The sequence below is a fragment of the Trichoderma atroviride genome, chromosome 1 (assembly GCF_020647795.1).
Source record: "Trichoderma atroviride chromosome 1, complete sequence".
NCBI lineage: Eukaryota > Fungi > Ascomycota > Sordariomycetes > Hypocreales > Hypocreaceae > Trichoderma > Trichoderma atroviride.
Window position 1 is genome coordinate 3,758,813 of NC_089400.1, and position 14,487 is coordinate 3,773,299.

Consider the following 14,487-nt stretch of genomic DNA (forward strand, 5'->3'; position numbering starts at 1 on the left):
GTGCCAGCGTGCCAGAAGTGTCAGAAAACGGTGCATTTGAAAAGCATCAACAGCGTACACATCTGTACGAACATCATATATACGGTTTGGTTTGTCTGTTCTTAATGGGTGGGTCTCATTGTCAGCGTTTCAGTATCTCTGGGAGGCCAGGCCCCATATGGCGTTACAAAAGCGGTGGGATTAACATGCATAACCATTGCGAAATGAGCGAGATTTGATGACTTAGATGGCCTTTGTATATACCATCCAGCTACTACTTGTACTACCTTGATACATGTACATGAAATCAATATATTACACTATATTACTTATCTGTCTTGTAAAGTTCTGTGAGCAGTTGCAGTAGATGGTATGATATCTAACAGAGGGTGCCGACTAGATCTAGTAGATGTGACTGTATCCAAGAGAAAAAAAAAGAAAAAAAAAAAAAATGCTGCCATGTTCAATCAAGGTCCTCAACATCCAGCAGAGGCAATTATATCCCGAGTGGAGGTTTGGTATAAACTTCATGTGGCTTTAATTATTCCGTACCACCGCCGCGCGGTCAACAGCGGGTCACCACAGAAGCAGCCACAGAAGATGGACTCGAAAATTCCTGTTTTTGTTGAAACCCTAAAAAAGTATTTATTCCTCGCCTTTGTGCGGCTTCCTCTCCTTGACTTCCACCTACGACCATCGTCGCCCTTTGTCCAAGGCAGCAGCCGGCAGCTCCAGTGAAATAGTCCCTTTTCCAGTGCACCAACAGGCACAAAGACGGCCCAGAAAAAGGCGGCTGGACAAGGCAGAAACCGGCGCTAAACCGCTTACAGCCTCCTGGAGCCTTGCACCTTGCACTTTGCTCCAGCACCAGCACCAGCACCAGCACCAGCACCAGCACCAGCACAGCAGAGTCAGCTTTGGCTTTACTGCCTGATTGATCCCTCATCATTACGTCTTTTGGCCAAGCTCCTCGCAGCCTCCCTGGACTTCTTCCCTCCTCCTTCTCTCTTCCCATCGTGGTCGTTGCGGCGAGTCCAGTCGAGGGAGCAGCAAACTCTCGTCCCTTTATTCCCTCGCGTCGAGCCCCAGCCGCGTGTGAATCTGCCCGTTTCTGACCCGTACAGCGACCCACTGCCTCTCCGGCTGAGGCGTGAGCATCACCGCTGAGTTTCGTCGCCCAAACAGGCTTCCCGAGAGCCCGCTGCCTGTCTCCAACGCATCACGGCGCTGCCATCGACGCAAGGCTCTGCTGCTCTATATTTCCAGCACTCCCTTCCTTTCGTCCATCATCCCGAGCTGAAGAGGCGGCCCCGTCTGCTGCATACATCGCCAGCCAATCCACCCACGCGAGCCGCAGAGCGTCACTCTTCACCCCGCCTCAGGCTCTACGCTTCACGATGGTGACCAGAATGGGGATGCCTCCGGTTCCCAACCGTGAGGACATCAATGCAACGTGAGTCGGAGCCGATGATCGGGCAATACAGGCCGCTGGCGAGATACTGACCGCCGCTGCAGATGGAAGTACCTCGAGGATGGCATCACCCGAATCATGACCGATCTCGAGCAGGGCATGGACATGCAAATGTACATGGGAGTGTATACGTACGTGGTCCCGTGAACCTTGTTTCTCTTTCTCGCTTTGCCTTGTCGCTCACACTCGGAACCCGACTGCTCACACTGTCACAGCGCCGTCCATAACTTCTGCACTTCACAAAAAGCCGTTGGCCTCAGTGGCCCGAGCATGACCACTAGTCATCGTGGCGGTTCGTCTGCATCCAACCTCCCCTTTGAAGTGAAACTCTCGCTAACTTGCTTTGCTTCTTCTCGTTGAATAGCTCATCTGCTAGGTGAAGATCTCTACAACCATCTAATCCAATATCTACAGAAACACTTGGCGGCCCTCGTTCAGTCGTCCAAATCGCATACAGACGAAGCCCTGCTGTCCTACTACATACGAGAGTGGAACCGATATACCGTCGCTGCGAAATATATTCACCACTTGTTCCAGTATCTTAATAGGCACTGGGTCAAACGCGAGATTGACGAAGGCAAGAAGAACATATACGATGTGTACACCCTGCATCTTGTTCAATGGCGAAAGGTGCTCTTTGAGCAGGTATCCGAAAAGGTCATGGATGCCGTTCTCAAACTGGTGGAGAAGCAGAGAAGTGGTGAGACCATTGAGTACGGCCAGATTAAACAGGTCGTTGACTCGTTTGTCTCTCTCGGGCTGGACGAGGCCGATCCATCCAAGTCCACGCTCGACGTCTACCGCTTCCATTTCGAACGACCCTTTTTGGCTGCAACCAAGGAATTCTACCAAGCCGAATCCAAGCAGTTTGTTGCTGAGAATAGTGTCGTTGAGTATATGAAGAAGGCAGAGATGCGATTGGCCGAAGAAGAGGAGCGTGTCAACATGTACTTGCACGGGGACATTGCCATTCCCCTGAAGAAATGCTGTAACCAGGCTCTCATCGCCGATCATTCGGCACTCCTCCGGGAAGAATTCCAGGTGCTCCTGGACAATGATCGGGAAGAAGATATGGCGAGGATGTATAGTTTGCTATCTCGCATCCCCGATGGATTAGATCCACTACGCACGAGATTTGAGACTCATGTCCGAAAGGCAGGCTTGGCCGCTGTTCAAAAAGTGCAGTCGTCTGAAGGAGACAAGTTGGAACCCAAGGTCTATGTCGATGCCCTCCTCGAGATTCACACTCAGTACCAAGGCTTGGTCAAGCGAGCCTTCAACGATGAACCCGAGTTCACACGGTCTCTGGATAATGCCTGCCGTGAATTCGTCAATCGGAACGAGGTGTGCAAGTCTGGCTCCAACAAATCGCCCGAATTGCTGGCCAAGTACACAGATGTTCTCTTACGTAAGAGCACCACAAGCATTGAAGAGGCCGATCTGGAGCGCACGCTGTCTCAGATCATGACCGTCTTCAAGTACATTGAGGACAAGGATGTCTTCCAAAAGTTCTATTCCCGTATGCTGGCCAGGAGACTGGTGCACAGCAACTCTTCATCCGATGATGCGGAGACAAGCATGATTTCCAAGTTGAAAGAGGCTTGTGGCTTTGAATACACCAACAAGCTTCAGCGCATGTTCCAAGATATGCAAATATCCAAGGATTTGAACAAGGAGTTCAAAGAACATCTAGAGAGCTACGAACAACCAAAGGCTGTAGACTCAACCTTTTCCATCTTGGGAACTGGTTTCTGGCCATTGACGCCACCGAGCACTCACTTTACTCCGCCCGTGGAAATTAATGGGGAAATTGAGAAATTCGTTCGATTTTACAAGCACAAGCATGATGGCCGCAAGCTAACCTGGCTTTGGCATCTTTGCAAGGGTGAAGTCAAAGCCGGCTACTGTAAGAACAGCAAGACGCCCTACACTTTCCAGGTCTCAATCTATCAGATGTCAATCCTCCTCTTGTTCAACGACAAGGATACACTTTCATACGAGGAAATTATTGCCAATACCCAGCTGAGCTCGGAGGTGCTTGATCAGGCACTGGCTGTTATTCTCAAGGCCAAGGTGTTGCTGATGGAGGGCGGCGACAAGCCTGGGCCTGGCAAGACATTCCGCCTCAACTATGATTTCAAGAGCAAAAAGATACGAGTCAATCTCAACCTTGGTGGTGTCAAGGAGGCGAAGCAGGAAGAGGTCGAGACGAACAAGACTATCGAAGAGGACCGCAAATTAGTCTTGCAGGTAAGCCAGCTTATTCCCCTCTCCCACTCAAATATCATGAAATATCAAAGCTAATCACATTCAACAGTCTGCGATTGTCCGTATCATGAAGGCTCGAAAGAAGATGAAGCACACGCAATTAGTGAGCGAGACCATCAACCAGATCCGTTCTCGTTTCGTCCCCAAGGTCGGTGATATCAAGAAGTGCATAGAAATTCTCCTGGACAAGGAGTATCTAGAGCGTCTGGACGACGATGAATTGGGCTACTTAGCATAAACTATTCGTTTTTTTATTTTACCTCCGGTAGAACTTTGACGGAGCTTTTTGTTAACAGGCATTATTCTTTGCTTCACGTTTTCACCCCCTTTTTTTTTTCGCCATCGATATAGGCATGCTTAATCGCCGAAAGAAAAACAAAATTATTACTACCCCTTCCCCCGCACTACCAAATCGGTTATTATATCATCCGTAGATTCTTTTTCAGGTTGTCTTGGGATTGGAATTAGCAGGAGTGGTGCTATGGCATGGGCCCGTTTTTTCTTCTTCTCTTTTTATGTTCTATTTTACGTGCAAATGTTTCTCTTTACTTGGCTTCTTCTATTTCTTCATGGTGGTGATTATGGTGATATGCCTATGGTAGCTTAATAGAGGATCTGTGACTTGGATTCTGTATGTGTCTGTCGAGTGCCTTGATGTCTGAAATATGTGTCTTGTGTGGTAGGTTACAGAGTAGACTGGCTTTATAATGCTTTATGTGCTTTATGTAGCATAGATATTTGATATATGTATTCATCTGGTTACAATACCTTTTTGTCCAATTCCAATGCAGCAGCCCAAGCCCATCAATACCATTTCTCATTCATCATGTCCTGTTATTTCCCTAGCTCTTTCTTTCCCTACTGCTTTCTTTCTTCTTTCTCTTTTTTTGACCAGCGTCTTCCATCGTCCGCTTCGTACATCACATAAAAGCTGTCTATCTATATACCTATATATAAAAATCCAAGTCATGCTTCCTTTTAATTTGCTCTTATGAACAAAACAAGCAAGCTATAACAGCAAGGAAGCGCAAAAAAAAAAAAAAAAAAAAAAAAAAACGCAACAAGACAAAAACAACCAGCCTCCCCTCTTTGATCTGCACATTAGAAAACTGTTTCTAATCCCTGAGTTTTGCTCCGCCATTGCCAACCACCGACTCTTCGTGGAAGCCATCGTCAAATTCCCTGGGATACTGTGTCAGAGGGGCTGACGCATCGGCGCCTGAGGAACCCGTGCCAGGCCGGTCGCTGTCTGCGGCGGAGAGGATGCTCTCGCTGAAACTCCCCTGCGTCATTGGCCTGTAGGCTTCTGTTGAATTGCCTCGCGAGCCCATCATGTTGACAAACTGGTAGTCCTTCTCAATGGGGCTCGTGGGCATCGAAGCTGTTTGATCACCGGCCTTCTTTTTACCCCAGCTTGCTCCCCATCCGCTGTTTTTGCGCTTCTCGCCGGCCCAGGAGGTCCAGCTTGCCATGTAAGCGCTTGCTCTGCTGCTGACAGTCGGTGTGTCTGGCGCCCTGGTGGCGTCTACGTTGCCGTTGCCGTTGCCGTTGCCGTTGCTATTGCTATTGCCATTGCTGTTTCCGTTGCCATTAGCTCCATTGGCTTTGGCAGCTTCTTCTGCGCGGCGGCGCTGGGCCTCACGCATCTGCTCCATGTCGTTGTACAACCGATTTAGCATCGTTGACGCCTTCTCTCGACCAGCAGCAAAGTTTCGTCCCAGAATGTCACGACCTTGAGCGAGGCGTTCGTCTAGATGAAGATCTTTTACTTGTTCCGCTATGCGCCTCTGAACATCTTCGATAGTAAGGCCACCGGCACAGGGGTGCCTCGGCTCAGAGACAGAAAAGAGATTTGTATCGGTGTGGGCGTCCCACATGCGATAGTTTTCTGTGCGTGCCCACGCGTCCACCCAGTCAATGCCAAAGTCAACGGCGGGATCGCTTTCTGCTGTGTTGCGAAGGGCAGCGGCGTTTGTGGTGAGATAGTTGTGGAACTTGACTGAGGATATAAGTCCAATGATGTAGGCTTCAAACTGGGCTCTGATGTATTCTTCGCTTCCGGCATATTGCATCGTCTTTGGTGTGCTTGGGTTGGACTCGTCCCAAGTGTCATTGACTGCGTGGGTTAAGTTGTCGATCCATCTCCTGTCCGCCGCCGTCAACGCCAGTGCCGTTTTCAAAGAAGGTGATGTAATATTAATGGTGTTGTCATCGAGATTTATGATGATATCGCTATAGCGGTCCTTTTGTTGCAGAAGAAGCGAGTTGGTGCTTCCAACGAGGTATGATTTGGTGCCGACGTCGGCCAGCAGATCGAGCTGCTGTAATGGGGTATATGGGCCAAACATGCTTCCCTAAGTTTGCTTGCGTGTGAGAATAGAACCTTTTTTTCAAGGGAGCTTAGGAGCGGGTTGTAGCACGTACTTTACCAAATATCTGTAATGGCAGTCCCATGAACGTGAGGAGTGAATTGCGATTACTGCTTTGCAGACTCGTTGCCTGCGCCAGCTTCTTTTCGTGGTTGTTTAATTCAGGATCCGCGCAATCTTGAAGGTTTCGAATGAGTCCGGGTATCAACGAAATAAGAGAGAATTGGACCATGCATAACCGATCACACCTCGATCCGAAGAAAAGCATCTACATTGATTGTTAGCACACGAGCTGCAAGTATCCGCCAATGGCTTTAAAGGAGCGTGGCTAATACTGACTTTGGGCTGAAGAAGGCAGCATTTGAGCAACACCAAAGCCTGCCATTTGAATTCGTGGATCAGCTCGCGCAGACTCATACCCAGGTACTGATCTCGCTGCGCCTCCTCTTGCAAGATACCCCGGGTTTTTTCATCCGCGAGGCTTTCCTGAAATCTGTGCAAGATTTCGACATCTGTAAACTCGCGCTGCGCAAACCATGCCTGTGTGACTACGCTCAGGCGTTGTCTCAGCATGCCAAAGAACTGGGGACTGTCGGCGATGACGACAACCGCCTTCTGGACGGTTGAACGAGTTACATCGGCAGGCCGGTTGATAAGCTGCGACGAATCGAGCTGGCGAGTGCATGATATACCAAAGAGCGATGTCGCCGGCTCATGCTCCGTCTCGGGTCGTAGCAACGTGAAATAGGAAAAGTCTTCTTCCGAGCTGTTGATAGCAGATAGTCAGCGAGCCGTCCTGGCATTCGCAGTGCAACAATTTGGACAAGGATTGTCAACATACGCATGCGCTCCGTCGCTCAGCGCCATGAACGGCAGCAGAGTCCATCCATACTTGACGGCCGGATCAACGCCTTCTTCGGCTCCAAACCAGCTTTCAACCTCGGGGCCCCGCGCATGATGGAAGCCAACGACCGTCACCAACGGCGTAAAGCTGGTCAGGAAGGGTGTGGTGGGTATCGTAGGGGTAATTGGCGACAAGATGGTCTTGAACTCGACCCCATTGGGCGGGACCTTGATTCTATCGGTGCTCATGATGCCGTCTGGTATCGCTGATGCGCGCGATGCAAGGCCAGCCGAGAAGAATATCCTGCAGCTCAGCGCCGCTATGGCGATGCCATGCGCTTCCGGCAAGCTCAGCTGCCGGCAGGCCTCGAACCTTTTGGATTCGGGGAAATCGGCCGGATCGCAGTCGTCACTGGGAGTGGCTCGCTCGACGGAGAAGCGGTGGCAGCAAAGACTGGGTATTTGGCACAGCAAGTCGGTGTGGCGAAAAGGCGGGAGTTGAAATTGACACAGGTCTGGAGTTGTAAGCCGCTCGCAACTTCAGACTCGGTTCGGTTCGGCTGTCGCTCTGTCACGATGATGGAAACCTGGTGCAAAGGACAGGATCGGTTCGCCTTCGGACGCAGAGTCAAGGGGGGGGGGGGGCAGAATGGTCGCGCGTTTGTCTTCCTGCAAGGTGAATTGGCAGTGGCGGGGGATCCCTGGCGGTTTTGGAGCCGGACAAGGGTACTTGTATATGGAGAATATTTCTGGACTGACGGCGAAGTCAATTCAGCTCAGGCTGCGTGTAAAATGGACGAGGCTCGAGTCCTTGAGGAGAGGCTCTATTATGAAAGGAGCTGGCGAGGCAATGTGGCTGTTGACTGGCTGTATAGACGCAGCTCTGGTGATTCTGAAACCGCCTCCAATCAGCCAGTCGGTGTGGTTTGGGGCTGCGGCTGGTGAGATTGAAGCGCTGACTGTACAGACAGGACCCGCCATACAGAGTGCAGAGCAGAGACGATCTGCTGGGAGTGGCTTCTGCGCTTGGATTACTCGTAGAGGCCCACCGCAGCGGACGAAAACCAGAGGCGGCGCCAAACTTTATTGCTGGGAACAGGTATCGGTGTGAGCACGGAAAGGTTGATGCCGGCAAATAATTGATTGTGATGCATGGTTCATGATATTTGGACTGTCTGAAGTAGGACTACAAAGATGCTGTCCTCTCTGCAACTTTGATGCACGGCGTCACGTGCAGAGGTACCTGAGGCAGAGCAGATGTAAAGACTGCTAGTATGGCGATTATATGAGACCAACAAAAGTGCTTGTATGTAGTGACAGCCAATTGTTTCCAGATCAATTATCCACATAAGCACTGACGGCGATGGTGGTGATGGTGGTGATGGTCTTGTGAACACCACCAGGCCGGCTCATGGCAGCATACGAGACATGCTCTCAGCACAGCACCCACCATGACCGATCCATGTCCGAACCCCATGAGCAGAAACAGCCAAAGCATGAACCTGGATGCAGGACCAAGAGTCAAACAAGAATCAAGGACAAGGGAGAAAAGCTCTTCCTACAGGGCGACATGATTCCACGTCAACAACCCTCGCTTCTTCGTTCCCAAACCTTTTTTTCCCTACCGATCTCTCTTGGCTGCGGGCTGTGCAGGGATGCGGCAGCGAATGGCAAGCTTGGATGCTAGTCTGCCAGCGTGTCTTGCATTGCATTAAGAAGGCCATCCGTTTTCTGTGACGCCACTGCCGGCGATATTTGACTTCTTTACCGTTCTTTTTCTTTCCTTTTGCTCTGACGGCATCGACATGTCCGTGTGATGATTGGGTGGGACGCGGATATCGTGATCGTGGTATACCAAGACCCCGCGTGCCGTAGGACTAATGTTCTTTGAGGAATCCTGTCTATCTGGAGAGCACACACAAGTTTATAGCTCCGCTAACCTGTCCTGTGCATTAGATGCTATACATGCAACAGTAGTCAGTCCATCTGTCCCGACATCAGGGATACCTATGAATTCAAGAGACGATGGGTCGTAAGCCACCGGGCTGAACGTCTCTCTACTGTATCGAAGCAGGCTGGTATGAATGAACTGCCGGGAACAAAGAGAAACCGGGTTGATTCGGCTCATGATCGAAAGGTAACGTGGCACAGCCTTTGATGCCCATGACTTGTGCAGCATGTGTGTGCATTTGCCTCCCAAGACAATGATGTAACCAGGCTGCGTAGCGGACCTCGGACTCCAATCTCACTGAAACAAAAGAGATGAAAGGCGACCAACTTGCAGTGGTAATAAGAAAAAGAAGCAGCAGAGCCAAGGACGTGCAACGTGCACGATAACAGCATCATAATTTCCTCGAACGCCTCATCTCGAGTACGCAGCACGTACAGAGCACAGACACGGCTGTACTCGCCCGTCCCGGTTTGCTATTCGGGAGGGTGCAGGTATGGGCTCCTTAGTCTCATCTGATGATGTCTAGGGTAAATAAGGCCAAGATCGATCTCAGTCTACCTCGCACGGGCGATTTACATGGGGGAGAGGGATAGAACAAAGACACCAGACATTATGTACCGGTACACATACCCTATAATACTAGTACCTACTTATATCATGACCGGCATTGGCCCAGAATTGTACAACCGATGATAACAGAGCAAGATATTGCGCGACTCGCACAGACTTGAAACGACACAAAATGAGGGGCGCTATAGCAAACACATTATATCCTTGTTTTGACGAAAATCACCAGCTACGGAGAGAAGATGAGCACAGATCCCCCCCCCAAAGAAGAAGGGAGCCAGGCAGATATAATTCCACGGCGATCTTCTTCTAATGGGGTAGACGGGGTTGTGCAGACGTGGTTATGTTGCACTGACTAAATGAGAGACTGGCTTACTGTAGTACATACATGTCGATGTCTGTCAGAATAGCATACTCTTGTTTACCTAAACAGAATATACCAAGTATGAAATACATCATTAGGTATCACTACGGGCTCTACAACTTCAAGTCCAGCACGTCCTCATTAAGAAAAAAAGTATTATACATACATGGCTTCACCTTGCGGATCGGACAATTAACTGCCTTTAGCTACATTGCTCATCAGGTAACTGAGCAGCATATCACCCATACCTACATGTACATACCTAGTTGCACACGGCTATCGGCCCCTCTAATATTGCAAAGTGGGCAGCCCATATACGCCCTCTTAAGACCACGCAAAGCGACCCCTGGAACGCATAAACTCTTGATAAGGCTACGACGAGACAATTCGGAATGTGGGAAAGGGGGTATTAAACCAGGTGGAGGGACGACGGTTACTGTGGCAGATGATTCTGACGCTACCCCGTATAGATGCTACGATGTTTTGACTGCCCGAGCACCCTCCCTACCTTATAAACGAGTGCCCACTCTATCGACTTTGAGCTCATGCAAGGTGAACCGTGCGCCGCAGGGCAGTTCCTTGGAAGCTGAATGTCAGTCAGTCGTTGCTGGGACGTGAGAGATTAGCCATGTATCATTGAAGCTGGACCAGAATGATTGGTGCTTTCCGAAATCCCGATCTCGCTAGTTTCTTGTCGAAGATGAAGTTTTGAGACCATTCATATTCATATCCAGCACCTGTATAATACCCTGTACGAGCACGTTAGCCTCAGACTTGTTAAAGTGATACTCCGTGCTGCTGGCACTAACAACGAGTTCCGCCCTTAACCGTGTGCTCCGTGTTTTAGTCTCATTCCCACTATCTATTGTCATTGCTATTAACGAACGGCCGTTGGTGCTATTTAATCCCATGTCTCCAAAGACCCCCTTGTCTAGCGAGCGAGGGAAAAAAAACAAAAAAAGCCCCCAACCCGTCGCAATGCTGGGCTCTCTAGTGCTCGGCTCAGCGGAGGCCAAGCAAGCAGCAAACCGCCACTCCAGCCAGAATGGGATTGGGGAACTGCGGTTGGTTCATGGCGATAATGGGCGAACTGACTAGCCCTTCGGCTGCAAGTTTGCGACATGCTGCTATTAATATGCGAGTAAGTCGTCTATGCAGGGATGATCTGAGACTTTTTCTTTTTTATTTTCTTGTTCTCATGAACTAATAAGCGCCTCTCATTTTGGGGCCTGTGTATAAGCAATTTCTAGAACGCTTCCACAGTGTCTTGCAGGAGAGGATACAGGCGCGGGAGAGAAGAAGGCCAAAACTTGGACTTGTTGAGGCATTTGCCGGCTCCATCTTTGTGGATGAAGTGCCATGGTCTACGGCTTGTCTCCACAAAGCTTGAGCAGTCAAATGTCTGAGTCGAGTCCATTGGATGGAGAAGCCCTGGTACAGTAAATGCCTTGTTGCTCTGGAGAGGGACGGGGGAGGGCAAGTTTGTGCCCGCCAAAAAGGCTGAGATTGCCTCGACCACGGCCACCTGAATCCTTCAAATACCTTTGGATGGCCTTTCCACAAAGAAGCGCAGTAACCACCCTCCTCGACAGATGAAAGTGAACTGTCAAAAGGGCCCCGTCACATCGTGCCTCACACACTCTCCGTGCCGTCAATGGATGGCTGGATCTGGAGGCGACTGATTGGAGGGAGCTGATGATTCTGGCAGAACCACGTGCATTCCCTGTCGGGCTGTGCTGGATCCAGGGGCTCCCCTACATCGATGGAATGGCTGGCTCTAAAACAAGCCACCAGCTTCGATCCGGCTGCGTCGTGCTGCACTGGTCTTGGCTGGTGACATTGGCCTCAGGGCGATCGGCGGCGGACTCGTACCATGCTCCATGCTGTACCTACGCGCTTTGTACTTGTATATGTACTACCGTTCTCAGGTCATCATGGGTGTATGTACTTGTAGGTATTGCGTCGACGCGGAGAGTACCGAAGAAGCTGAGTGATGTGATATCGCAACGACTAAGCTGTAAAGTTTGCCAGCGGGCGCGGCTGACACAGACGGGCAGCCGTTTCTAGGAGGTGGCAGAAGATACAGCATGATCCGATCAACGCTCGCCATTGATGTTGAACCGATCCCATCCGCATTTTTAGGTGACGCGGCGGGCGAATTTCATAATCGACCTTTAATCTCAGGGCTGACTGTGCGAGGAATTTATAGAGTCATCCGGCGGTACGAAGGATGAGGCATGAGATTACGCATCACTAATAGCAGCAAGTAAAAGTACCCTGTGGAAGACACCAGGAACAAGCCAACAATTTTACATTCCAGGACCCTAGAGCTGGCAGTGAGGCTGACCTAAACTTCTCTCCGAATGAGCTGGGATCCTTCCTTCATAATCATGATTATCACCCAGCATTAAATATGGAGCCTCTCACGGTCCGAAATGAAGTCAGCTCAGCTGTTGTTTTCGCTGCGTTTGACGCTTGATGCTGGGCGGCGTTTAAGAGCATACCTGCACTGTAGTATAGCTATTTGCTCGCATGGGGTTGATCCCTTGATTGCGGATAAGTTCCCGCAAATTCATACCGATATGCGTAGGCTGAACATGCATCTCTCAGCCCTGCGCACTCGTAATTTCGATTACCGGAAGCGCCGTGCTCGTGCGAATAACGTCGGAACCCCGAGCGAGACTGACATTGCGGCGCCCTCATTGCAGCGGCCTTTTTTTTATTTTAGAACACGCAAGGATATCGTTGCAGGCCTTGGAAGAGGTCCGTCCTCACCCTGTTGTTCCGAGCACCACGCTGCTGGTACCACAGGCAGTAGTAGAGGCAGGCATTCGATTACGAGTGCGCTGCAATCGACAGGCTGTCAGTTGTCGATTTCATACATGTGCCTAGTAGGCAATGAAAATGCCCCAAAGTTGGCAGGCTTCTTGGTCTGCTGCCAATGTTGACTGCTCGCATGCAAAACAAGCATCAGCACCAACAACAAGCTTTGTGCTCTTGTGGCTGGGTGTTGGTCGTTACGCGCACGTGGCCTCGACGGTTTCTATATCGATGCTGTTGGAAGGCAAGCTTACCACGTCCTAGGTACGGAGGTAAAGCATCTTGGCGTTGTGAAGCAGCTCTCTGTAGTATATATGCGGCAATCATCCGAGCTTGATATACCGGCCGAGAGCCAAGCTTGTCAAAGCTTGCCAAGCAATACCTGTACGAGACGCGTCCCTATCATCTAGTGTATATTGGCACCTCCTGTGAATCGCTTCTCCGTCTAGAGCGACTCTGGCGCAAGCTGGTTGGTCGCCGCTGAAGGAATTCGCTGGGGTACTGGGCCGGCATGTGGGGTTGCGACATGCGATGGCCTCGAGTTTTCTCTTTCGCACGGACCCCTGGCCAGTAGCTTAAAGCTGTGCCATTCACCTGCTGGGTGCGTGTCGTTTTGCCTGCTGTGGAGAGGCGCTGCGCGCTGATGCTGAAGCCGGAGAGCGGCGAGTAGCCACCACGGGCATAGCGCTGTGGGGACGAGGAAATGGGGGAAGCAAAGCGAAGCGCGATAAGGCACAGGGCGAGGCAATCGGATCAGGTGTCGAAGCCTCTCGGTGATGCTGCAATTTGAATCTCATCCGCCACCCCTGCGGGTGGGCTTGAGCGTGGGCGCTATTCGCCGCCCAAGCTGCGATGCTGCAGACGAGAGACATTTGAGGCGACAAAGGACGAGCAAACGGCTACAGGCTGCTTGGAGGCCACTCGGTGCATGCGAGTCGAGAGTGCGTGATACGCACGCACAGGCGTTTCGCACCCCGTGCTCTGCACATGAGGAGAGGCACCCGCGGATGTAGGTACACGCTGGCCATATGTAGGTACGAGCATGCAAATGCAAATGCGAGGTGCTTTGAGGCCGCATGTGAGAGATGAGATTCGAGGCGCGCCGCCACACAGGACGGGACAGCGATTCGGCCGACGGATGGAAGAGAAGGCTGCTTTGTGCCTAGTCGCTAGGACCTTCGCAACGCATTCCCGCGAGCGTCTGCGCCGTGATTTACCAATGGCAGAGCGTCCTGCGAAAGTAGAGTTGAGGTTAAAAATCTCGGTGCCAGGCGGAATGCGGCGTAGACGTGGGTGCGAGCGTTTTTGCGACGGTGCGAGCCAAGGACGCGATAGCCGGGTACCTGCTCCATCGCGAGCGGGAAATTGTGTAATCGAGGTATAGCGCTAAGACATTGGAGGAGCTCGCCAACGACATGGCGCCCATTTAGCAGCAGCAGCACCCGTACCTAGCATTGGCATGTGCTCCGTATTTCCAGATGAATGGTAGCGACAAAGGCAAACACTGGATGGGGTGCTTCAATGGTGGCTCAATAGCCTGGGGAATTGCAAAACGGGTGGGCAGCCAGCACCCTTTTTGCCTTTTGGCCAGCGGCTGCTCGACGCAACTTACAAGTTTGATTTCCAATTTCAAACAGACACTTTGGAGCATTGGCCCTCGGGGATTCTCAATTCTTTCCTTTGTCCCTTCTCTGGTGCTCGTGCCTTGTTCCTCTGCATTAATGGCATCAATTCATTATACTGATTATACTGTTCATCATTCATTGGTAGCCGTACGAAAACGACGCTGGATACGAGCACACTTTTAGGCTGGCACAGGCTCGTTCAGCCGCCCCTTGTAGGGCAGTGACCGCTG

At 50.9% G+C, this 14,487-nt stretch overlaps 5 protein-coding genes across 5 annotated transcripts; 3 read left to right on the top strand and 2 right to left on the bottom strand.

The window, feature by feature from the left end:
* Positions 1-303: 303 nt before the first annotated feature.
* TrAtP1_001349 (uncharacterized protein) lies at positions 304-883 on the top strand. The gene has a single exon (XM_066110956.1). It carries the CDS (start codon positions 352-354, stop codon positions 715-717), a length of 366 nt encoding a protein of 121 aa, XP_065967029.1. The 5' UTR covers positions 304-351; the 3' UTR covers positions 718-883.
* TrAtP1_001350 (uncharacterized protein) lies at positions 860-4,344 on the top strand. The gene is made up of 5 exons (XM_014086122.2): positions 860-1,432; positions 1,495-1,581; positions 1,666-1,742; positions 1,815-3,700; positions 3,768-4,344. The coding sequence occupies exons 1-5, from the start codon at positions 1,377-1,379 to the stop codon at positions 3,954-3,956; spliced, it is 2,295 nt and encodes a 764-aa protein (XP_013941597.1). The 5' UTR covers positions 860-1,376; the 3' UTR covers positions 3,957-4,344.
* Positions 4,345-4,833: 489 nt separating this feature from the next.
* On the bottom strand, positions 4,834-7,179 carry TrAtP1_001351 (uncharacterized protein; the record flags this gene model as incomplete). Its single annotated transcript, XM_014086121.2, has 4 exons — positions 4,834-6,072; positions 6,143-6,355; positions 6,427-6,853; positions 6,929-7,179. The coding sequence occupies 4 exons, from the start codon at positions 7,177-7,179 to the stop codon at positions 4,834-4,836; spliced, it is 2,130 nt and encodes a 709-aa protein (XP_013941596.2).
* Positions 7,180-7,722: 543 nt separating this feature from the next.
* Positions 7,723-8,069, top strand: TrAtP1_001352 (uncharacterized protein; the record flags this gene model as incomplete). Its single annotated transcript, XM_066110957.1, has 2 exons — positions 7,723-7,845; positions 7,902-8,069. The coding sequence occupies 2 exons, from the start codon at positions 7,723-7,725 to the stop codon at positions 8,067-8,069; spliced, it is 291 nt and encodes a 96-aa protein (XP_065967030.1).
* A 4,442-nt stretch (positions 8,070-12,511) lies between these two features.
* Positions 12,512-13,984, bottom strand: TrAtP1_001353 (uncharacterized protein; the record flags this gene model as incomplete). Its single annotated transcript, XM_066110958.1, has 5 exons — positions 12,512-12,524; positions 12,588-12,658; positions 12,887-12,892; positions 13,194-13,319; positions 13,850-13,984. 5 exons carry the CDS (start codon positions 13,982-13,984, stop codon positions 12,512-12,514), a joined length of 351 nt encoding a protein of 116 aa, XP_065967031.1.
* Positions 13,985-14,487: the final 503 nt, after the last annotated feature.

What these genes read in the sequence shown, in the direction of transcription:
- TrAtP1_001350 (XM_014086122.2), top strand. Translation starts at nt 1,377, where the DNA reads ATGGTGACCAGAATGGGGATGCCTCCGGTTCCCAACCGTGAGGACATC. An exon ending in ATGTACATGGGAGTGTATAC is followed by an intron (nt 1,582 to 1,665) that starts GTACGTGGTCCC and finishes ACACTGTCACAG; the next exon opens with CGCCGTCCATAACTTCTGCA. An exon ending in ACCGCAAATTAGTCTTGCAG is followed by an intron (nt 3,701 to 3,767) that starts GTAAGCCAGCTT and finishes CACATTCAACAG; the next exon opens with TCTGCGATTGTCCGTATCAT.
- TrAtP1_001349 (XM_066110956.1), top strand. Translation starts at nt 352, where the DNA reads ATGATATCTAACAGAGGGTGCCGACTAGATCTAGTAGATGTGACTGTA.